Source organism: Sylvia atricapilla, chromosome 2 (genome assembly GCF_009819655.1).
Source record: "Sylvia atricapilla isolate bSylAtr1 chromosome 2, bSylAtr1.pri, whole genome shotgun sequence".
Lineage (NCBI taxonomy): Eukaryota > Metazoa > Chordata > Aves > Passeriformes > Sylviidae > Sylvia > Sylvia atricapilla.
In genome coordinates this window covers 106,701,698-106,721,612 of record NC_089141.1, presented here as the reverse complement: position 1 = coordinate 106,721,612, position 19,915 = coordinate 106,701,698, and the positions used below count along the sequence as shown (strand labels likewise).

The 19,915-nt window shown below is 35.6% G+C and overlaps 1 protein-coding gene across 1 annotated transcript in view; it reads left to right on the top strand.

The window, feature by feature from the left end:
• CFAP47 (cilia and flagella associated protein 47) overlaps nucleotides 1–19,915 on the top strand; it is a 261,413-nt gene that overhangs the window by 41,523 nt on the left and 199,975 nt on the right. The window contains exons 25-32 of the mRNA XM_066314030.1: nucleotides 174–366; nucleotides 1,731–1,940; nucleotides 10,670–10,770; nucleotides 12,815–12,943; nucleotides 13,693–13,936; nucleotides 14,709–14,915; nucleotides 17,854–17,947; nucleotides 18,489–18,629. Coding sequence (XP_066170127.1) covers nucleotides 174–366; nucleotides 1,731–1,940; nucleotides 10,670–10,770; nucleotides 12,815–12,943; nucleotides 13,693–13,936; nucleotides 14,709–14,915; nucleotides 17,854–17,947; nucleotides 18,489–18,629 — 1,319 coding nt within the window. The remainder of the gene's footprint in view (nucleotides 1–173; nucleotides 367–1,730; nucleotides 1,941–10,669; nucleotides 10,771–12,814; nucleotides 12,944–13,692; nucleotides 13,937–14,708; nucleotides 14,916–17,853; nucleotides 17,948–18,488; nucleotides 18,630–19,915) is intronic.

Below are 19,915 nucleotides of genomic sequence, written 5' to 3'. Positions count from 1 at the left end.
TACTCTTCTGATACAATATTTATGTAATGTTGAACTACATTTTGAGAAAGAAAGCAGTACTAAATTAAAGAAAAAAACCCCAAACCATGAATTCCAACCCCAAACCTCTTACTATAACTCTTTTACATTCCTGTATTTATGCTGATACATATAATTTTATAATTTTTCAACAGCTTGTCCTGGGACATATACATCTCAAATGCCCTTGTGTCTAAATGATAATTTATCAACATATATACTAACATTGTCTGGCACGCTGAGGTCGCCAAAAATGAGATTTCATCCCCCCTTTTTAATGCTGATGCCAGTTCCTCTGGGTGTGGAAACTGAAGAAGTCATCACCATCATTCCACAGGAATTTATAAGGTAAATTCCATTCCACAGGATTTTATAAGGTAAAAATCTCAGAGTAAATTTATTATAGAAATCCTGAATAATTGTTTGTTTCATTCACTTGTGAAAAAGCAAATTAGTATCTGTTTGAGAAGGTTAGTATTAATTTTCTGCTCAGCAGAAGGATCTGTATATTTAAAAGAAAATTAATGTGTAATTAATATTGTTGAATATTCAACAAGCCCATGTTTTGTCTTCAGATTCCTGCTTCACGAAGTGTCTGTCTTCTGATATCTTGACTCTTTGAATTTATATCAGAAATATAAAATTACTGTGGATAGCAAAAAAATTAAAAGAAGAGACTTACCAGCATTTTTTTGTTGCATTTAGTGAGATACTAAGGTTTTAAATCTTATTTCTGTTTTTCACATTGTGATAACATAAAATGTTTCTGTTATTTTATTTTTTCTATGCCACTGCTTTGAGGCTTAGCTACTTGAACAGTTAGTGGGGTTGCAGTTTTTGGTGGGCTTTTTTTCCTTCTTTTTATGTGAGGTTTTATTGAAAAGAACCACAGAAATATATTAATCCTACCATTTTTAACAATAAAAAACAGATTTGTCTGTGGATCACTCACTTTATCCTGTTACTTGAATTTAAAAGAGAGAATTCTTGTTATCTTCGTGTAATGTAGTATAATCTAGCATTGCAACTATTCCAATTTTTAAGATTCAACTTTTCTGTTTGTAATTAGTAAAGAGCAGTAATATTTGTTTGCTATGCTTATGTAGGTATCATTTCAATACTAGAATTAGAGCAAAGATTTCCTTTTGTCATAAATTAATTAAGTTACCTTAAAAATATTATTGTCTTTTCTGTTTTGTGCTGATTTATCAAGTGATTTGTCTGTTGTCAGTAGCTCAGTGGTTGGAACTGAAGGGATTCCACATGTTCTTATCTCACAACTGAAACCTGTAACTGCATAACTACATACTGAAGCATCTTCAGCACTGTCACAGATTTCCCCCTTAATATTTCCATTTTATATCTTGCTTTAACTTATTTGTGCAATAATATAGTTTAATGAGCACTAATGAAAATTTGAAGTTTCAGAAAACTCCTTATGCTTTTTGTAGCACAGTTAGAAATTTCATTTGGATGTTCAGATATTGTGGGTCAGCATAAAATGTTCAGATGCCTACAAAGGAAATAAACTAGCATTTGAATGATGGAAGAATTTTATTTTTTAAATTAGTTTCATTTGATTTGCACTTTAGAACTAGAATTATTATTCTGGATTCAGCTGTGAAAGAGCTTTGTGAATGTGTGAATGTATGAATTAACTTTGTAACTGCAATCCTGTGACCACAAACACCTACTATTTATGTTTAACACAGGCAATCACGAATTACAGTTAAAGTTCCTCAGCTTGAACTTGCAGATGGCACCAGGACTTGCCCTTTTTCTGTGAAGTTCCCAGAGGGACAAGACATTGTTCTTTCATCAGATGGCACAATTAAGGAGCTGACTTGCCGTATCAGCTTCAGATCATCTAAGCCAGTGTCATTTTTAGGGGAAATGCTCTTCATCGATCAAGAAGAAAACAGGTAATGTGTGCAATTCAAATTCACCTGGGGGAAGGTTCCAGACTGACCAAGTTGGATATAAGGCACAGAACTCACAAGGGCTGAGTAAAGGAGCACAAGAATCCTTTGAAAAAAACTGAAAATGGAAGCTAGACATTTATTTCTTTTTATCAACTGAATTACAATTCAAAACAAAAAAATTCAGCTTTGATCTCTAAGGTAGATTTCATCTAAGTGTCCATCTTAAGGTCTTGTTTCAAGATCTCATTCATATCTACTGGTAGCTCACCTCTTATTCGGCTCAGCCAGGCATGGGATGAGAGGGTGTATGCAAGAGGAGGAAGATAGGCACTGTTGTGATTGAAGTTGTTCTTTTATTTTCTATTTTCACTAAAGCAACTACTTTGAGGGATAAATAATTCCACCCTGCAGCTTAGAATAGGCCTTTTTCTAAACATAAAACTCAATTTTGTATTATTTTGATGCAAGGCTTATAGATCTTATTGCTGCTCACTGGGTTAATATTTTATATTTGTCTGCATAGATTGTCAGCCAAGAATCTATTTCTTATTAATTTTATTTAATTCTAGGATTTAATCATTGTGTAGGGTGTGATTCATAAATCTGTGTTAAAGCTTGCTGTAATTACAAGAAAAGGATAATTTAAGCTTATGATCGAGTCTGAAATGTAGCTTCTGAGCAGGCACAATATTTAGTTTTAATAACTATTTATTTGATGCACTAGCAGCTTCTCAAACCTTTTTATAGAGAAATAAAATTCTACTGTGTAATAATTTTTTTCTATATTTGCGATTAAAAGGAAATAAAGAATATGATCCTCAATTTAAAGGCAAAACGTATGTATTTTTTTAAAAAAAGATAGCAAATTAAAGTCATCTAAGTAACCTTAACAGCTATTCCTGCTCGTGAGGGTGAAAAAATTCATACTCCAGAATGTCTAATCATCTTAGAATTACGCTAGGTTTTAAAATGTAGAACTAAAGTATTTGTGAAAGGACAGAACTCATAACAGCAGTTTGCTAATGTATATGGGATTTCCTGACACTTGAGTTGTGCGTGGGCTTTAGGAGCAGGTGATATAAAACATGAGCAAAACTGGATGAAATAACACAGCATCAGAAAGAAAAGAATTATGTGTGTGTCATTGGTCAGTGTAGTAATATTATTCATATTGGCTTTCAGATGAAATTATTTTTATCATAACCAGAAAGAATTCTTTCCTTCACTCAGGAAAGTCTGAGTAAGCACACAATTCTGTAGTCTTGACCATTTCCTTATCCTTCTAATAAAGTCCGTGATAATTTATTCAGATTTGGATACATTTATCCAAGTTTGGATAATACTGTTAGTATCATTATGTGCTTTGATATCGCACTCTGTAATAATATGTAGCTGCAATTTCTTGTTCTCTGCATATCTTCCCCTCATTCCTGCCAGCCCCCATGGGAGCCCTGTTCAAACTTCAAACCTGATTCAACCAATTATCCAAGCATATGAGCAATTTGTTTAAAACTGTGTATCTAATGAATTTGAACTGCTTTGTTAATTTGGGTCTGTTAGAAAGACAAGATTTCAGGGTCTTCTTCATCTTTAATAATAAAACAATGAAGCCTATAACCTTTAATAACCCCTATAAAAGCTAACTGGTCTTGAAAAAGTTCCTGGACTGTTCAATAGGCTGTGAAATCTCACAGTATCATTTGCTGAAGATCTATTAATTTGTCAGGTGTTCTCTCTTTGTATTTCCATTTTAAAAGTGATAATATTTAGTTTAAAGTGATTTGAACTAAACTTTTGAACTTCAACTCCTATTCTGTGTTCTGGGATATTCTTCCTAAATAAGCAAGTCAAGATTTCAGAGGCTGGTAGAATATTGTGTTCTACAGCTACTTAGAAAAGAGCCTTAACTTCTGAGCAGAACTAGTTCCAGGCATATTTCAAAGCAGGAGTATTGAGGAGAAAAACACTCCATAGGGGTTGACTCTGGCTGGATGTCAGGCACCCACCAAAGCCTCTCATGTGACTCTCCTCTGCAGCTGAAAAGGGGAGAGAAAATATAATAAAAGATTCATGAGTTGAGATAAAAATAAAAGAGATTGCTCAAGAAATACCCTCATGGACAAAACAGACTTGAATTAGAGATATTAATTAAATTTATTACTAAAAAAATCGAAGCAAGATAATGAGAACTAAAATATGACCTTAAAACCACCTTGCCTTCACCCCTCCCTCCTTCCTAGCTTTAATTCTTCACCCAGCAGTGGAGGGAGGCAGAGATGGGGTTTGTGGTCAATTCATCAGATGTTTCCCTTTCTGCTCAGGGAGACACTTCCATGGGAGACAGTTCTCTATGAACTGCTCCAATGTGAATCCATCCCATCGGCAGCATTCTTCCCCAAACTGCTGCAATGTGGGACCCTCTGCTGTGGGGTTCAGTCCTTCAAGGACAGCCTACTCCAGCCTGGGTCCCCCATGGGGTCACAAATCTTTGCAGGAGACCTGCTCCAGGGTGGGCTCCTCTCTCCACAGGTCTGCAGGTCCCTGCCAGGACCCTGCTCCAGCACAAGCCACCCAGGGGTTCAGAGCCTCTTCTCAGCATCTCTGTGCTCCATTGTGGGTCTCCTCCAGGGGCTGCAGTGGGTCTGTGCCCCCCTGTGCCCTCCCTGGGCTGCAGGGGCACAGCCATCCCACCACGGGCTCCCCGTGGGCTGCAGGGGAATCTCAGCTCCAGCCCTGGAGCAGCTCCTGCCCCTCCTCTGCTCTGACCTTGGTGTCTGCAGGGCTGCTCCTCTCACAGCTCCTCACCCTGCTCTTCTCTGGCTACAATTACATCTGTGCCATAACTTTTTTAAAATTCTTAAGCAGATTATCATGAAGGTCTTATCACCATTTTTAGCTGACCCAGCCTTAGTCAGTGGCATATCTGTCTAGGGGCTGGCTGGAGTTCTGATGGAGGTGGAGGAAGCTTCCAGCAGCTTCTCAAAGCCACCCCTGTAGCCCCTCCACTACCAAAACCTGGCCATACAAACCCAATGCATTTTGCTTAGGCTCTGTAGTATTTTGCTTTTCTAAGTTCAGGTCTAAAATGTCAATAGGACTGATTCATATAGCACTGATTCATACTTAGTCTTAAATAATAATGACTTTTTGCTTTAAAATAGAGTGAATGTTAGAGAATAGATAATGTTGAATTTGGCTGCTTTACAGAAAACATTTGAAAGATGACAGGCAATCTTTTTTTATGATAAAGCAGTATTAAATGTAACTGTAAAAGAAAAGTGAAGAGATATATGGTTGTCATTTATGCAATAATTTACTATGTGCACAGATTCCATAAAATGGAACATATGAAAGTGCATTAATGTTCTTTTAATGACTGCTTTAAATGAGAATTTGAAGTCAATTTCTAATATTACTTTAAATCTTTATGCTTTCTTTTTGCTCCTTAGACTCCAAAGCAGAAGAAATGACTCTTCCTTCCATAGGGCTGATAGGAATTCAGAAGTAAAAAAGTTAACATAAAATCTAAGATTGTCTTGAGCAAGTATTTGATAAATGGGAGAAATATTTAGCTATAACACGTATTTCACAAAAACCCCCCACCTCTGTGAACATGGCATGTTTATATATTTGTTCTCTGATTATTGTTAGTATATATTTTAATTTGATGATTATACAAAGAGTTCAGCAGAAAGTAAATTTTTCTGCCATCTTGATTGAAATAAAATTTAACTTACTATTTCTGAAAATAAGTAGTAAACATGCAAAGAAAATTGTGCTCTGGGCAGCGAAATGTACTAAAATCCCCACATGTGGTGTAGATAAGTTGGTGTGTCATTGATAACACAAGTGTGCTGAGATATTTTCCTCCCATGTTCTATAGTTCTCCCTTCCCTCTCCCTCTCCCACTGGGAAGCTATGGAAACTCATGAAATTTCTGAATTTATTCACATTATTCATAGCTGGAACTTCAGGAAGAGAGAATGTCAGGGAATTTAGCCTCTAATAACAATCTGATAGAACTGAGACACAGTCACTAACCCAATTATGGATTGGTTCCAGTTGTTTTGATAGTCCATCAGATCTCTGTGTCTCACAGAGGAAAGCATTCCCTTTGCTCTTGGGAAACATGCCCAAACCATCCATCTCTTTAATAGGCACTGCTGGCAAATGTCAAATCCATGTATTCTGCTGGCTTGCCTGGGAGAACATGAGCTGTCAATTTCTTTCAATATCATTTACATTACATGAGAAAGCAGGGAGCTAGGAAACACTGGAGTTTTTGATATTTGCATGCTGCTTTGCAGCATTCATCTGACCTAAGAATATGTTGGCATTTTACCTCAGATTGTTGGGAGTGCTTTGAAAACAAGAACTCCAAACCCATTAATCACTCTGTTCTTTTCTGTGTTTGTGGCTTTCTGCCATTGTGATGGTCCCTGACAGCTGAAGCATCTCTTATTCAGGAGTTAAGTGCTAACGTCACTGCTGCTGCTAGGAAAAAAATGTGGATGCTTTCCCAGCTATGAGTCTTACATATAGCATGAAATTATGTGTCAGCCACTATTCATTGTTGTATTATGTTGGTTGCTGGGGGAGCCTGAGCTCCTGCTACAATGCATAAGGACCCTTCAGTGTTGGGGAGCTGCTTATTTGTCAATAGTAATGGCAGAGCTGGCATGGGTCATCTTTTCCCCTTTCTTCCAGTTCCATCATCTATGGATTTGTTCTAGGATTTTTGAGGGGACGGAGGAGGGCAGGTCTTTGTTGGTATTTAAATTGCAACTTCCCTGCATCTAACTTGTTCTTTATTCCTAAAGATCTGTAAAACACCACACTCTTGGGTAAAGTTTTCTTTTGTCACTAATCAATTCTGCAAGCAATTTTTTTTTTGTTTCCTAAACTGGCAGTGTGGGTTTCTCTTAAATATATTTTTTAGCTTACACAAATGATGTTGCTGCAGGAAACTGTCAGTTAGATGCTAATGGATTTGGATTCTTTCTCATTAGAAATTTCGTAGTATTCTGCATTGCTTAATGAATACCATTGATGAAAGGTTATTTAACTATGCCTACATATTTAGAATATTTGGGAGATACTAATAAAAAAATCACTTTTTTGTACTCAGGACACAGCTGAGATTCTATAGAGAAGATTAAAATGGGTTAATATATTTTGATTTGGGTTCTTTTGCCTTCCCACAAACATTAAAACAAACAAATCAATAGAAAAAAACCCCAAAGTTACTTTAAGAGAAGTGAAAGACCTTCTTGTATAAATTTTGTTTTGGATTGTTGAATGGTATTTTTTTTATCAGCACAGTTGGAGCTTTACTTTTGGTGATCAGCAGGTTTCAAATGTTGGTAAACACAATATATTTAATGCCCATTCTCCTGTTCTGTGTTGTTTGGAAATGCACATTAGGGAATAAACATTGGAGTAGCAGTGGCAATGATGATTCATGTAGATAACAATTTTTTTACTTGCTTTAGTAAGCATTGTAAAACAAAAAAACACTGAATAATTTAATGTATTTAGTGACTTCTAGATGTTTTCTAGTACTACAAGTACCTTTCATTTCAATAAAATAATACAGATTTTTCTATTGTTTAATTAAAATCTGCTGCAAATACAAAATAAATATGTTGTACAAGCCTTCTAGTTTTGTAGCATCATTTCATTAATGATGTTGTAAGTAAAGGTCAGTGGTACAAAAGGCTTTTACATGTACAGCATGCACATGTCTTTGTAATCTCTCTTCTGTATTTGTATGCTAGTGTGCATTTTTTTCTGTCTGGTGCCCTCTGACTCAGTTCCTCAAAGGCATATGATAAATACTTAGCTCCTAGCACCTTTGCTTTTCTGCCATGTGTCGTTGTGAATAGAGTGATATTATTTGAATCTCAGATGAAATTTTTTGGTACAGACTCATTCTTGAATTTTATTTCAAATAGCGCTTCTGGGAACATGCTGTAGTAAAGTACTTACTGATGATAAGTGGACAGATGGCCACAATAGGTGTATTGATATTTATTCTAACAGAATGCCTGAGGTTGGAAGGACCTTCCAGACATCATCTCGTCCCCTCTTCAAAGAATCAACTGTTTTGCCAAGTTGATTTTTTAGTATCTTCAAGGATGAGACTCCATAGCCTTCTCTGGGCAGACTTTTCCAGTCTTTAGCCTCTCTCATGGTTTTGATTTTTGGGGTTTTTTTTTTGTTTTCTCTTATTATGAGATAGAATTTCCTGTATTTCAATTTGTACTCTCTGCATTTTATGATCTTACTGAGCATCACTGAGAAAAGTCTCCTTCTTCCTTACTCCCTCCCATCAGATATTTGTGCACACAGACAAGATTCCCCTGAGCCTTCTTTCCTCACAGCTGAACACTCACACCTCTCAGTCTCTTTCCACACAGCAGCTTCTTGAGTCCCTTCTACATCCTTCAGTCCTGACCTCCACCCTCTCGTGCTCTCTGCAGCCACAGTCATGAGAGTTAAATCCTTATGATCAATCTCAGCTGCAGAATCAGTTGTTGACTTGCAGGATCCATCCCCTCCTCCTCAATATGTGCATTGTGTTTGCTGTTGGCTGGGTGTATTCATGTCTCTTACTGTGTTACCACAGCAGCCAACGAGGCACATCCTTGGGACAGGGAGGAACTTCTCTTGGAGCAGCACCACGAGCTCTGAGGGGTTTCTTTGTACACAGATGTTCTGTTGTGGGGCTGCTCTTTGAGTAATTTCACTCATGGAATTTGTGTATGTGGTTCAGATGTCCTGCAGTTGTTCTCAAGCACACTTTTCTGTGTTGTCTTACTGTGCAAATCAGAGCATGAATGAAGATTTTCCTGAATCCCAAACTGGCCTTTAGGATGGAAATGGCTGAGGTGCTTACCTTAAACTGAGAAATCAGGAAGTTGACTGAGTCTGAGTTGACTGAGACATCTGAGTTACTTTCATGTTACTTGAGAGCTGTCTTCCATTAACCTCGGTACAGCTTTCTTCCCGTCCTGCCCCTCATTCAGTTGTCTGAAGTTCACCTGTGTGCCTTCAGAGTTGTCATTTATCACAGTAAAGGCATGAGTTGGAAGTTGCAAACCTTTCTGTGTTGTAGTTATTGATCCTGTGTGTCTTGAAATGGCTTGGTGAAGGTAGAACAAACAAGCCTTGACACTTGTTTTGAGCATGTACAAATGTACATTTTGTACACATTGACAGGTGTAGATGTACCTCTCACAGCCATCTCTCCTGCTAATGCCCTGCTGCTGAGATCTTTTTTTGCTGAATAAAGGCAGAAGGAATGACATTTGCTACAATAAATATCATGCTGTAAGGTGCAAATGGCCAGAGCACTTGCCTTGCCCCTAGCCAAGTTCCAGTAGGATTAACATTTCCTTAGAGCAAACCAAAGTACTGCAGAGCTGGATTATTTACTTAAGTGTCTGTTAGCTTTTAAATTAGAATCCCAATGGGAATATTTACCTGTAAGAAAGTTTACTGTGGATTTTGTTGGATCCTTTCTCTATTTATTAAAGTTGCCTTGAAAGTGAAATTCAAGAACGTTGTGTTTGGAGAGCAAAATCTGAAAGAGAAAACAGAACTACTTTCTGGTACTTTAAAAACATTTCTGTTTTCCTTGATTATGTTATTTCACAAAAAAAACCCCAGTAAAATCTAATTATGTCATAAATAAATTACTCTGAAAGGTCTTGGGATACCTTTTAATATTAATCTAAATTTGCAATAAATAGAAATTTCTCTTAGGTGGTTTCAATGAAATAGGAAATATATTCATTTATTCTGTGCAAGACATATTTTCAATGCGCACAGTTCCTAATATATTAAAGCAAGATGGATATCAGCATGCTGTTTGAATTATTAAAATACATTTTTCTTTTTACTTTTGACAGTTTAGTCAAAACAATTGATTAAAATTAATGTTAGTTACTAAGTAAATGAAGACTACAAACTCAGCTATTTAATAACGTAGGACTAAGCTCAGTTTAATTACCTGTCAGTTGCCATGAACTAAGAACATAAATACAGATGGCTCCAAGGGTTGCATTGATGGCAATAATTTGCTTGTTGACTACACTCTGAGAGACTGAGGAGAAGTACAAAAAGAGGGTTAAAAGGTGGATTGCTGCACATCAATAAAGTTGCTGCAGGTAGGACACTTTAGTGAACATCAGAGCATGGGCATCAATTTCTGTTATATTCCAGCAACTGCAGTCAATATCTTAGTGTTTTTAAATAGAATCTATTTATTTTTAAATATTTATTTTGACATTTCTGTAAAGTCTTATACAATAAATGCTATATCAAAATAGAAGTTGCTTTTCAAGAAAACTTCCTTTGTCAAAAGTTATAGGATATATTATTTAGCAAGTTATCAGGCATCTTTAGGAGATTTAATGTCAGTTGTAATTTTAATAGTTTTTCTTTTTCTTTTTAGAAATACAGAGTTAATTTATTTCATTAAATCTCTGCTGACTCTTTCAGACTGATGATACACTCATGCTCATAGTAAAACTAAGAAGTGGAAATGCTATACTAAACTTCAGCATTTTGAAAGATTCAGTTCCACCTGTGTAATCTCTTCAGCCACTAGAGAAGAATGAAGGAGTTCTGATACCTTCACTCTGTCTTTTGTTCTTGTGCTGAAAAATATCTTGATTACCATTGGTAAATAGCAAATGGTAACTTCTTTATTTTGTTTTCAACAGGTTCTCATTTCAAGTTTCTGGAACAGCAGACAATTGTCTTCTTACATTATACCCATACTTGGCGTTGCACTGCTTTGATCAAAGAATTATCTGGAGAAGCAGTAAGCAGTCAAGATTTTAGCTCTGAAATTATATTATGTCCATTAGTATTATCACTGTTTTCAGGATTATAATAGGAGTGTGATTGTCAAGATCGCATTTTCCCTCATTTATTACAGGGAGATACTGCAATTAAACTTTTGAAACCATTTAATAGCTTCAGTTTCCTTGTTGAAAATGAGGACAAGTTATATAAATTATTAGGTAATATTTACTGAAAAATATTAAACAAACTGGAATCTTCCAGAATGCTTTGTGAGGTGTTTTAAATATGAATAGGGGAAATACTTGAAGCATTAGAGAATTAGTTACCTTAATTTGAATTGATAGACAATGATCACGTTTTGAAGAAAGCAAAATGATGTTATTTTAAAATGTGATCATTATTGGCCTGTTGGGAATAGTTTTCAGGCTTTTTTAACTCCTGTCCTTGGATGGGGAAGGGCACAGCTATCTTTTAAGGCCTAATAAAAACCTGTGGTCAGAGAGCAGAAATATTTTGATCTGTGTTATATCTCCCTGCCTGCCTCCCTCTGCCTGACTCTGTCTCTAAATCTCTGTCTGTGTCCCCTCTCCTGAATCCATCTCTGCTGCCTCAGTGATCTGTAATCTCTGTGTGTGGCTGTGCTTATGGAAAGAGATTGGGATCCTTGTGTAATTCAGGCTGGAAGGGATCCCTGGGGGCCATCTAGTCCAGCCTGCTTGAAGCAGGTTCAGTGTGGGGTAAATGATGATGGTTTTTATAGCTCTAAATGTGATCTGATGTATTTTCATGAGATAGAGAAGTTTTTCAGGTAAGCAAGTAAGTCCTTATATATGAGACAGATTTAGCATCGAAGACTGAGTTCTAAGACTGTATTAACTTAAAGTAAGTGTGTCACTCAGAGTATTTATGAAAAAAAGGTAATTGATACTTGAGAAATTGAGAAAGGGATTAACAGGAAGATAGGTAATGTTTTGGTCTTTGTCACCCAAATGGAAGAAGATAGGTATATGAACCACATCATTCAGGGATCATAGCACAATTAAATGAAGATAGGAAGGGGAAAAAACTATTATCTCTTATTAATGTGTAATTTTTTGTAACTTAGTTTCTTTTCTTTATTTTTTCTAAGCAATAGATCATTTTTGCAAGCTTGTTTTTAAAAATGCTTTGTAGATTTCCATTGAGGATTAAGACAAAAATGGAGTGGTAGTTTTATAATAAGTGATCTCCCATTAATAATGGGATATTTCTGTCCTTCATTAATTGCTGATTGGTTTGTTCACACATCAGTTTGTGTCAGTTTTGAAGGAAGTCATTACTTCTAAATTCCTTGAGTTTTTTTAAATATGATTTTGTATAGACTGTGTTGGTGTTCTACACAGCACAATGTCTTTGAAAGGTATCCAGGAAGGCGTTGCCTCCACTCTAACACCATGCTCTTTTTTCACTTCCTACAGATGATAAAAAATAACACTGCCAGCCATAAAAAGTTAAAAGATAATCATAGAGAGTTCTTCCTTCTCTTAGTGGTGTGTTTGCTTCTCTGGAAACTACACTTGGTGCCTCTTTTGTTTTGGATTGACAACAGAGGGTCCTCTCATCCTATCTTAGGCCAGCATGAGAATGTCAGATCATCTGTTATTTCAGAACTGATGGCTTGATAAAGTTTACTTCTGAGTTTGGATTGTAAAATATGGGTTGTGGAGTCTGAAAGAGCTTGAGAATGATGTATTGAGACTCATTACACTGCTGGGAACAAAAAGTCCTTAAGAATATTTTGTTTATGACACAGAATTCTTAAACTAGCATTGTGCGATAGGTGCTTTTCAGCAAGTAGGAAGATGCATCACTTAATGGGGGGAAAAAAAGGCAGCATGAAATTCTTTTTGGACCCCAGTCTAATGACCAAAGTGAGATCTTTATGAGTCAAATAAGAACTGTTACTTAATTAAATGAATCATGATGTAGAAAAAATATAGAAGTAGATATTGATTTATAATTTGTTAGAGCGCAGAAAGTAAAATATGTTTTCTGAACTGCAACTTGAATTTTTTTTACAGACAATAAAGACTTCAGCAGTGGAGAAATTGTTCTACAGCCATGTGTTACACCACTATCATCTTCACATGGTTATTCCACAAGTTCTTTAGGTACAGCTAGTGTCTCAGCCTGTGAAGATTCTCTATCAGGTATCGTACAACACATAAAATCAATGATCTTATAAAGAATGAGCCTCCTTTGTCCACGTTGTATTATTCTTTTTTCTTCTTAAGTCACCGTAAGATTTTTGTTTCCACAAAGGTATCAATTTTTTTTTTTTTTTGCATTATTTAATGAAACTGCAACAATGGTTAAAATGCACCTTCAAGGATGGAGTCACCTAAGTTATTTGTGCTATAAGGAAAACTTGTTTGTTTTTTTAGTTACGTTTTTGTGCAATGATACTGTCGTTGATGTTCACAACTAACAGTTGTTAAAATATATAAGTTATGAACAGATCAGGATTTAGGAGTGAGAAAGCCTAACAGAGGGGAAAAACATCCAAAGGTTTATAGATGTAGTGGGAGTTATATCTGTACAGTAACTGTTAAAGTGAACTTGCAGTGGCTGACAGGCAAAGCTGTGTCTGTTGGAACTGTGTGTGAGACTGATACTTTTAAGATTCAGGCTGTAGTTTTGTAAGCCATGCCTGAATTTATTTTTTGCTGCTTGAATAATGCTTTTTGCTGGAAGTGAAATTAGATTTTAATATATCATTCGTTCTATTCCTAAGACGTGTATATGTAATTTAAATTGTTTTTTTCTTAAAATAAGTTGATCATTTGTTGTCTGGTAGCTTTTTGTTCTTTGAAAGCAACTGTGTGTTGGATATTTTTGTACTAGACAAAAATGGAGAAATAAATCTTTCTGGATATTTTATTTTGTGTGCATCATTTAGAGAGCACCACTTATGAGAGTGATGAATATGAAAGTGAAGAGAATGAAGAAATAAGTGAAGAGAGTGAAACTGACAGTCAGAGTGATGGAGAAAGAGATAGACGTGAATTATCATTTTTCCCTGATGAAGATAAGGAGGAGTACACCTTCTTTCAAAAGACCCTAACTGCTGTGAAGAGTTGGTTCACGTTCTTTGGCTGGTCTAAGGGACAAAATCCTATTTCAGTACCTCATTCACTGAGAGGGTAATTCATGCCTGCTTAGAGCCAACTCCTGTCTATCCCCTAACAGGCTAACAGATCTACTCAAGTGGTTTGGATATGATCTAAGGAGTATAAACACACTCTAAAGCACAGTTTTCTATCAGTTGTAGCTTCTATATGGTGCTTATATGGCAGTGTCATCCAGGTGTCAGTTTTTACTTTCTAAAATATACTTTCAACTATGATACTGTGAGTCATAATGCAGTGTTTGTTAAATATGCAGTTCAAACTGTATGTCACCTTCTTAACTGAAGTTGATTCTCCTCTAAGAGTGAAAACAGTTCTAGCCTTTGTCCCTTCTTTGGTGGCATAAGTAAGTGATTTAACAATATATCTTTTCCCCCCACATAATCTAAAGATCAAGAAACATATAAGAAAGAATATTTTATAATCAAGAGTCTTGCAAGCACTCTGAAAATATATCATTTGTGGTGGCTTCACTTATTTGATCTTATCTAGCTTGGTACTAAATAGTGAAGAAGCCACTCTCCTGGGAAACAATTTATAAATGTGATAAAAATCCAAATTATTTTTGACAGGAAGCTTTTATTTATAAAGGAATAAATATTGCATGAAGTTCAAATTTCTTACTTTATTATGAAAGTTCTGTAAAGATGAAAAAAGTGCTCTACTTTTCAACCTTCCTTGCTGCTGTTTTTAGTTCATGGTTTGTTAAATTAGCCTTGTGATACATGTAATTGTAGCTCATTTTGTACATTTAGAAGAATAATATCAAAGGCTTTTTCTCTCCTAGTGATGTGTGTATAGTCCAGCTAACAGTTGCACAAGAAAAGACTTTTAAACGGAAGACTGACAAAGATAAGGGTTTTTATGAGATGTTATTGCATCTGAATGGACAGCCAATACCAGGCATTGCAGCAAGCCAGGCATTGCCCTCTGATCCAGTAGAAAGAATGTTCCAGCTCCACTGGCAGCATTCTGAATTGCTGTCCTTCCTTAGGTAAGTACAAGTTTGATGAGATATCTATGCGTGCATCTTCTCTTTTCTGTTTTTAAAATTAGCATACTTCAAGCCTGGTTCTAACTAGATGGTGTACAGTGGATTTAGGGTTTCCTTTACCTTTTTGTCAAATAAGATGTATGTATTATAACCTTTAATTTATTTTTACCAAGGTTATCAGAAGTTTACACTAATCAGTGTCCTTTGGTATATCCAACACAGGAACTCTGCTTCCTTAATTGCAAAAGATGACTTATAAACTTTCTTCTTGGACAGACTCAGTAGACAGTCAGTTCAAGTTTTTCATTCATGATCTCACCATTTCACTGATGCTCTTGGTGGAGCCTGATGACTCTTATGTTCAGTCTTCCCATTGAGATTTTCCAGGAATCTAGGAATTTTTGAAACTAGCATAAATGATGTTTGTTAAATACTTCAAAATGATGAGTCTTGGGGTAAGTGGATTCCAACCCTTTTTGCTAAAAATTACAACAATTGGAAAGAACTTTTTAAGTGTTTCTGTTGTGTTTCTTGGGATTTTTAAAAGCTCTTTAATAGGTACATTTTAATAAAAGACATCAGTTTTACTGAACTTTGGCTGTTAAGTCATGAATATATTCAGAGCAGAATTGAAGCAGCAGCCAGTTGGTCAAGGCTAAGTCCAGTACTTCTGTACACAAATGACTGGCTGATGGTTGTTGAGGCCAAATGATCACACATGAAGTAGTAATCCATACCAATCCTAGAAAAACACCACAGGTTTTTACAGAAAGTATTTTCTAGCTGGACTCCATTGCTTGTATGTATTTTGATGATCTTGGAGGCCTTTTCCAATCTGAACTCTTCTATAATTAATTTGGTGTTCATTTTGTGCTTGATTTTACCACATCCTGTTAGTTTTCTGCCTCTCCTAGTTTGTGTGAGTTCTGTAAGATTTCTTTCTGTAAGATTTCTTAATTTATGGATCTACTTTTCCTACTTACACATTTTAGGATCATCTGGAGTATTTGCATTTCCTCACAGGTGTTTATAAACCATAGTACAAAAATGTCTGACACTGGCATTTCTGGCATGACTGTGTGTAATGATGAAAAGACATCTAAACCTAGATGAGATATGAGTAATTTATCTGTGATCTGCTATTCCTTCATGTTCGGTGTGGTTTGTGGAAAGTCAGCAGATAGTTCTTGGCTTTTTACACCAACCACTACTTTCTGGTCAGCATGGTTCAAATAAAGCATCATTTGTATTTAAGATTTTCCACTTGCCAAAGCAGGTGAATGGTGCTTAGTGTTTCAAGCAGCATTCCAAAGTATCAGTTTTATTGTTCTCCAGTCAAAAGGTTTCTTTGGTGCATTACCACAGCAGTAATGGAAAAACGTGGTTATTTTGCAGTACCAAGAGGTTATTGCAAGCTCTGTGTCTTGAGGAAAAATGTCTTAACAGTCTGAAAATGTTGATCTTGGAAAAGTGGCTTCATGTTTAATATTAACGTGAATGAAGAGGAGTTTTGTTAAGACAATATTCCTTGGTAGTAAAATGCATCCAATTATGAGAACATTCAGTTATACAGAACTTTGCTATGATGACTGTAGTGTAGTGACCTTTTCTCTCCTGACCAAATGTCAATGCAAAACCAGCACACTGACATGTAGCCTTGTTACATGCTTTTCTTGGAATTAAAATTATAGATTAGACCTATTCCTATGTATTTGCCAAGTAAAAAGATCAAAAGAAAGATAAGATACCTGAAAAGATTAATACTGTGTAACTTTCTTATTTTTTCATTTGGGAGGAGCTGAGGTTTAAAAGTGAACAGAGTTTATGGGTTAGTGGAAAATGGGAATTTCAGACAGGGTGAGTTTTAGAACCAGACTACTAAATGGGTGCTATTTTTGTGTTCCTGATTGAAATACATTTATTTTAAAAAATGCTAGATAATTTTATAAAACATGGCATTTCAATGTTTTGAAAAGATAAAGAATAATTTTTCAAGTAAAATATGGAAACTGAAATTGTACTCTTACTAGAAAAATACAATTCTGTGAGAAGAATCATAACTTCTCGTGATCCTAGTTGCAAACTGCGATATTTGACTTTTAATGTATAAACTAAATTTTTTTAAACTGTATGATACTGAAAAATATGATCATTTCATGGTCATATAAGAAGAAATACTAGTTTAATTTTTATTCCCATTAACCATTTTAAAAGCTCTGAGAACAATTTTAATCTAGATATGCTATGATAATCTTCCTGACCTAAAATTCAGGAAGCTTTTCTGTTTTCCTTTGAAAAATATGGCTCAAAATTGTATGTTGTTTTCCTTTCTTTCCAGCACAATTGTTTGAACTGTTTCATTTGAGATAAAGAATCATCTTTCTTCACTTGGAAATTAACTTTTTTGGTATTCAGTGTAATGAAGTTGCCTTTTGTTTCAGCAATTACTTTTCTTGTTGCATTTATAAGTAACTTGAGAAGAGAGGGGAGGTCCATTGAGAGTTCTGAAATACCTTTGCTTACACCCATTAGGCTTCCAGTATCATTTGTAAATATGAAACCGTAGACATAAAAGCATCATCAAGTTTTAATTCTGCTGATGTTATGTAACACTGGTCATTAGGCTTTCATATAGAAGTGGATATTATTTGTTTTCATGTTTTGTGTTAAAATAAATCCTTCATGGAGGAGTAATGCTCATAAAGAAGCCTATCTGCCCAGAATTGTATGTTCCTGTAGTGTGTAGTTGCAGCCATAGGAATGGAACATGAGTTTCTATCCATCAAGTTCATCTAAGCAATTAATGGAGCTGGACCACTAGTCCAGAGGCTATTCACATAGAGAAGATTACACAAAGGTTGAACAACTTGAAATAAAATTTGATTTCTCTTAAAAATATTTATCTTTCCTATTAACTTTTCCTGCTTTGTGGTTTCAGAGGCCAAGGAGCATATCTTTCTCATGTTATGCCAGAATTTCTGCTTGCACCTGAAGATTATAAGATATGGACTGAAGTGAATACTGGACTGAGGGTAGGTAGGTTTGGTGTTTTTTCTCTTTTTAACAAAAGCCCACATGCTTAGTTTTAGTCCTTTGAACACTAGTGGAAGTTCTTGGTAGACCATGAGTATTCTTACTGTGGTGACTGTTTTGCATTGCATAAATCTAAGCACATGTGAGACTAAGTAGGAATTTAAGCTGACTCAAACATTTACATTGGTCTCTCTGTTTTTTTTCAGTTCCTTCTGATACTATTGGTAGCTGATATTAATGTCCAACAGATACGTTTTAAAGTAGAGATCAAATTATCATACGGATTTTACCATTTTTAAACAAAGTATTTTGTGTTTTTTCCCTGTTTCCTGATTTCTGCTTTCAACTCCTATCAATTTATTATGATCCTTATTCCTGAGGTAGCAGGAAACTGCAAATGGTTCTAATGTTGGTCACTATTCACTGTAGTAGATGTTATCACCCATTTATGCCATTGATTCATTATTGTCCTCTTGTGAATTCCCTATCCAAACTGATGAATTGAATATTGAAAAAACATTCCCACCTTTTTACCTGAAGTGTTTCACACCTGAAGTGAAGAGAGGAAGCATGAGAAGCTCAGGCAAATTAAGTGGCAGGCCTGTTTTTGTTCTGGAGCAAAGAACATTTGAGACAATGAGCAAACGAGCTTGGACAGATGTGCTGCTGCAGATATACAAGGTAAATTACAGATGCATTTACTACCAGATTCTAAGGAACTGATGACCAAAAGCTTTATTTTGAAAAAGATATGTGGTCTATTGGAGGCTTATTTTTTTTCCCAAAACAAACACATCTTTAAAACTAAATACTTGTAAACATTTTATTTCTTGCTAACAGAGAAGGAAAAAGAAAGAGCATGAATTTTTAAATTTTCTTTAAAACTTTTTAAGTGTGTTAATGTGTTTCAACTAGGAAATACTATATTAGAGCAGTCTGCATTTTGTAGAATTAAATGTTATATAAATATTAGTGCAACTAAAGAAAACTGTCATGCTTTTGTGTTACCCAGCTTAGAAGCCCTTTTCATTGGACACAATTGCCTAGATGTATAACTGTAGCATTTATTACCTTACATTTGAATGAAATTTTTAAACAGCTAAGGATTTTTTTAATACCTGTCATTTATAAAATATGATCAACTTGGTCAGTATAGACTTCTCAAATTTTTTTTTAATTTTATTTTTACTGATGGTAGAGAAAAAACTTGAGTGTTTCCAAAGTAAAATTTATGTGCTCATCAATGATCAGTAACATTTATTTGCCTAAAGGAAAAATTTATTTCTATTCCAAGGGATGGAAAATAGATTAAAAATATATCTAATCTTTGGGTTTACCAGTTCAAGTCAGGCATGGATGTACTGCAATGTGACTTCAATGAAGGATCCCAGAGATGATTTAAGAGACTGGAGCATCTATCATTTAGGGACAAAGAGCTGAAACTATTCAGCCAGGAGAAGAGAAGTCTCAGGCAGGGGTTGTATCTAAGAAATGTGTTTCAGTACCTGAGGGGAGGTTGGTTGTAAAGAGGATGGTGCCAAACTCCTCAGTAGTGCTTCATGACATGGTCAGAATCCCCAGACATGAACTGAGATGCAGGAAATGCCTTTAAATTTAAGAAACCTTTTTCCTGTCAGAGTGGTCACACACTAAGAATGGATATCCTGAGGGGGTTGTGGAGTTACTGCCCTTGGAAATATCCAAAACTCATCAGAATACAATCCTGGAAAAAGCACCCTGATTGTTCTTGGAGCAGGATATTTGGACCAGGCAATCTCCAGAGCTGTCTTCCGACCTCAATTGTTCTCTGATTTTGTGATTATTGATTGGGAAAGCACAATAAAAAATAAAGATGAAATGGTATGTGTACATGGGCTGAGACAGATGACTTAGGAGCACATGGGCGCATGAGTGTGGAAAAATACAATCAGTTACCAGAAAGCAAGTAATTTTTCTGTTCTTTTAAT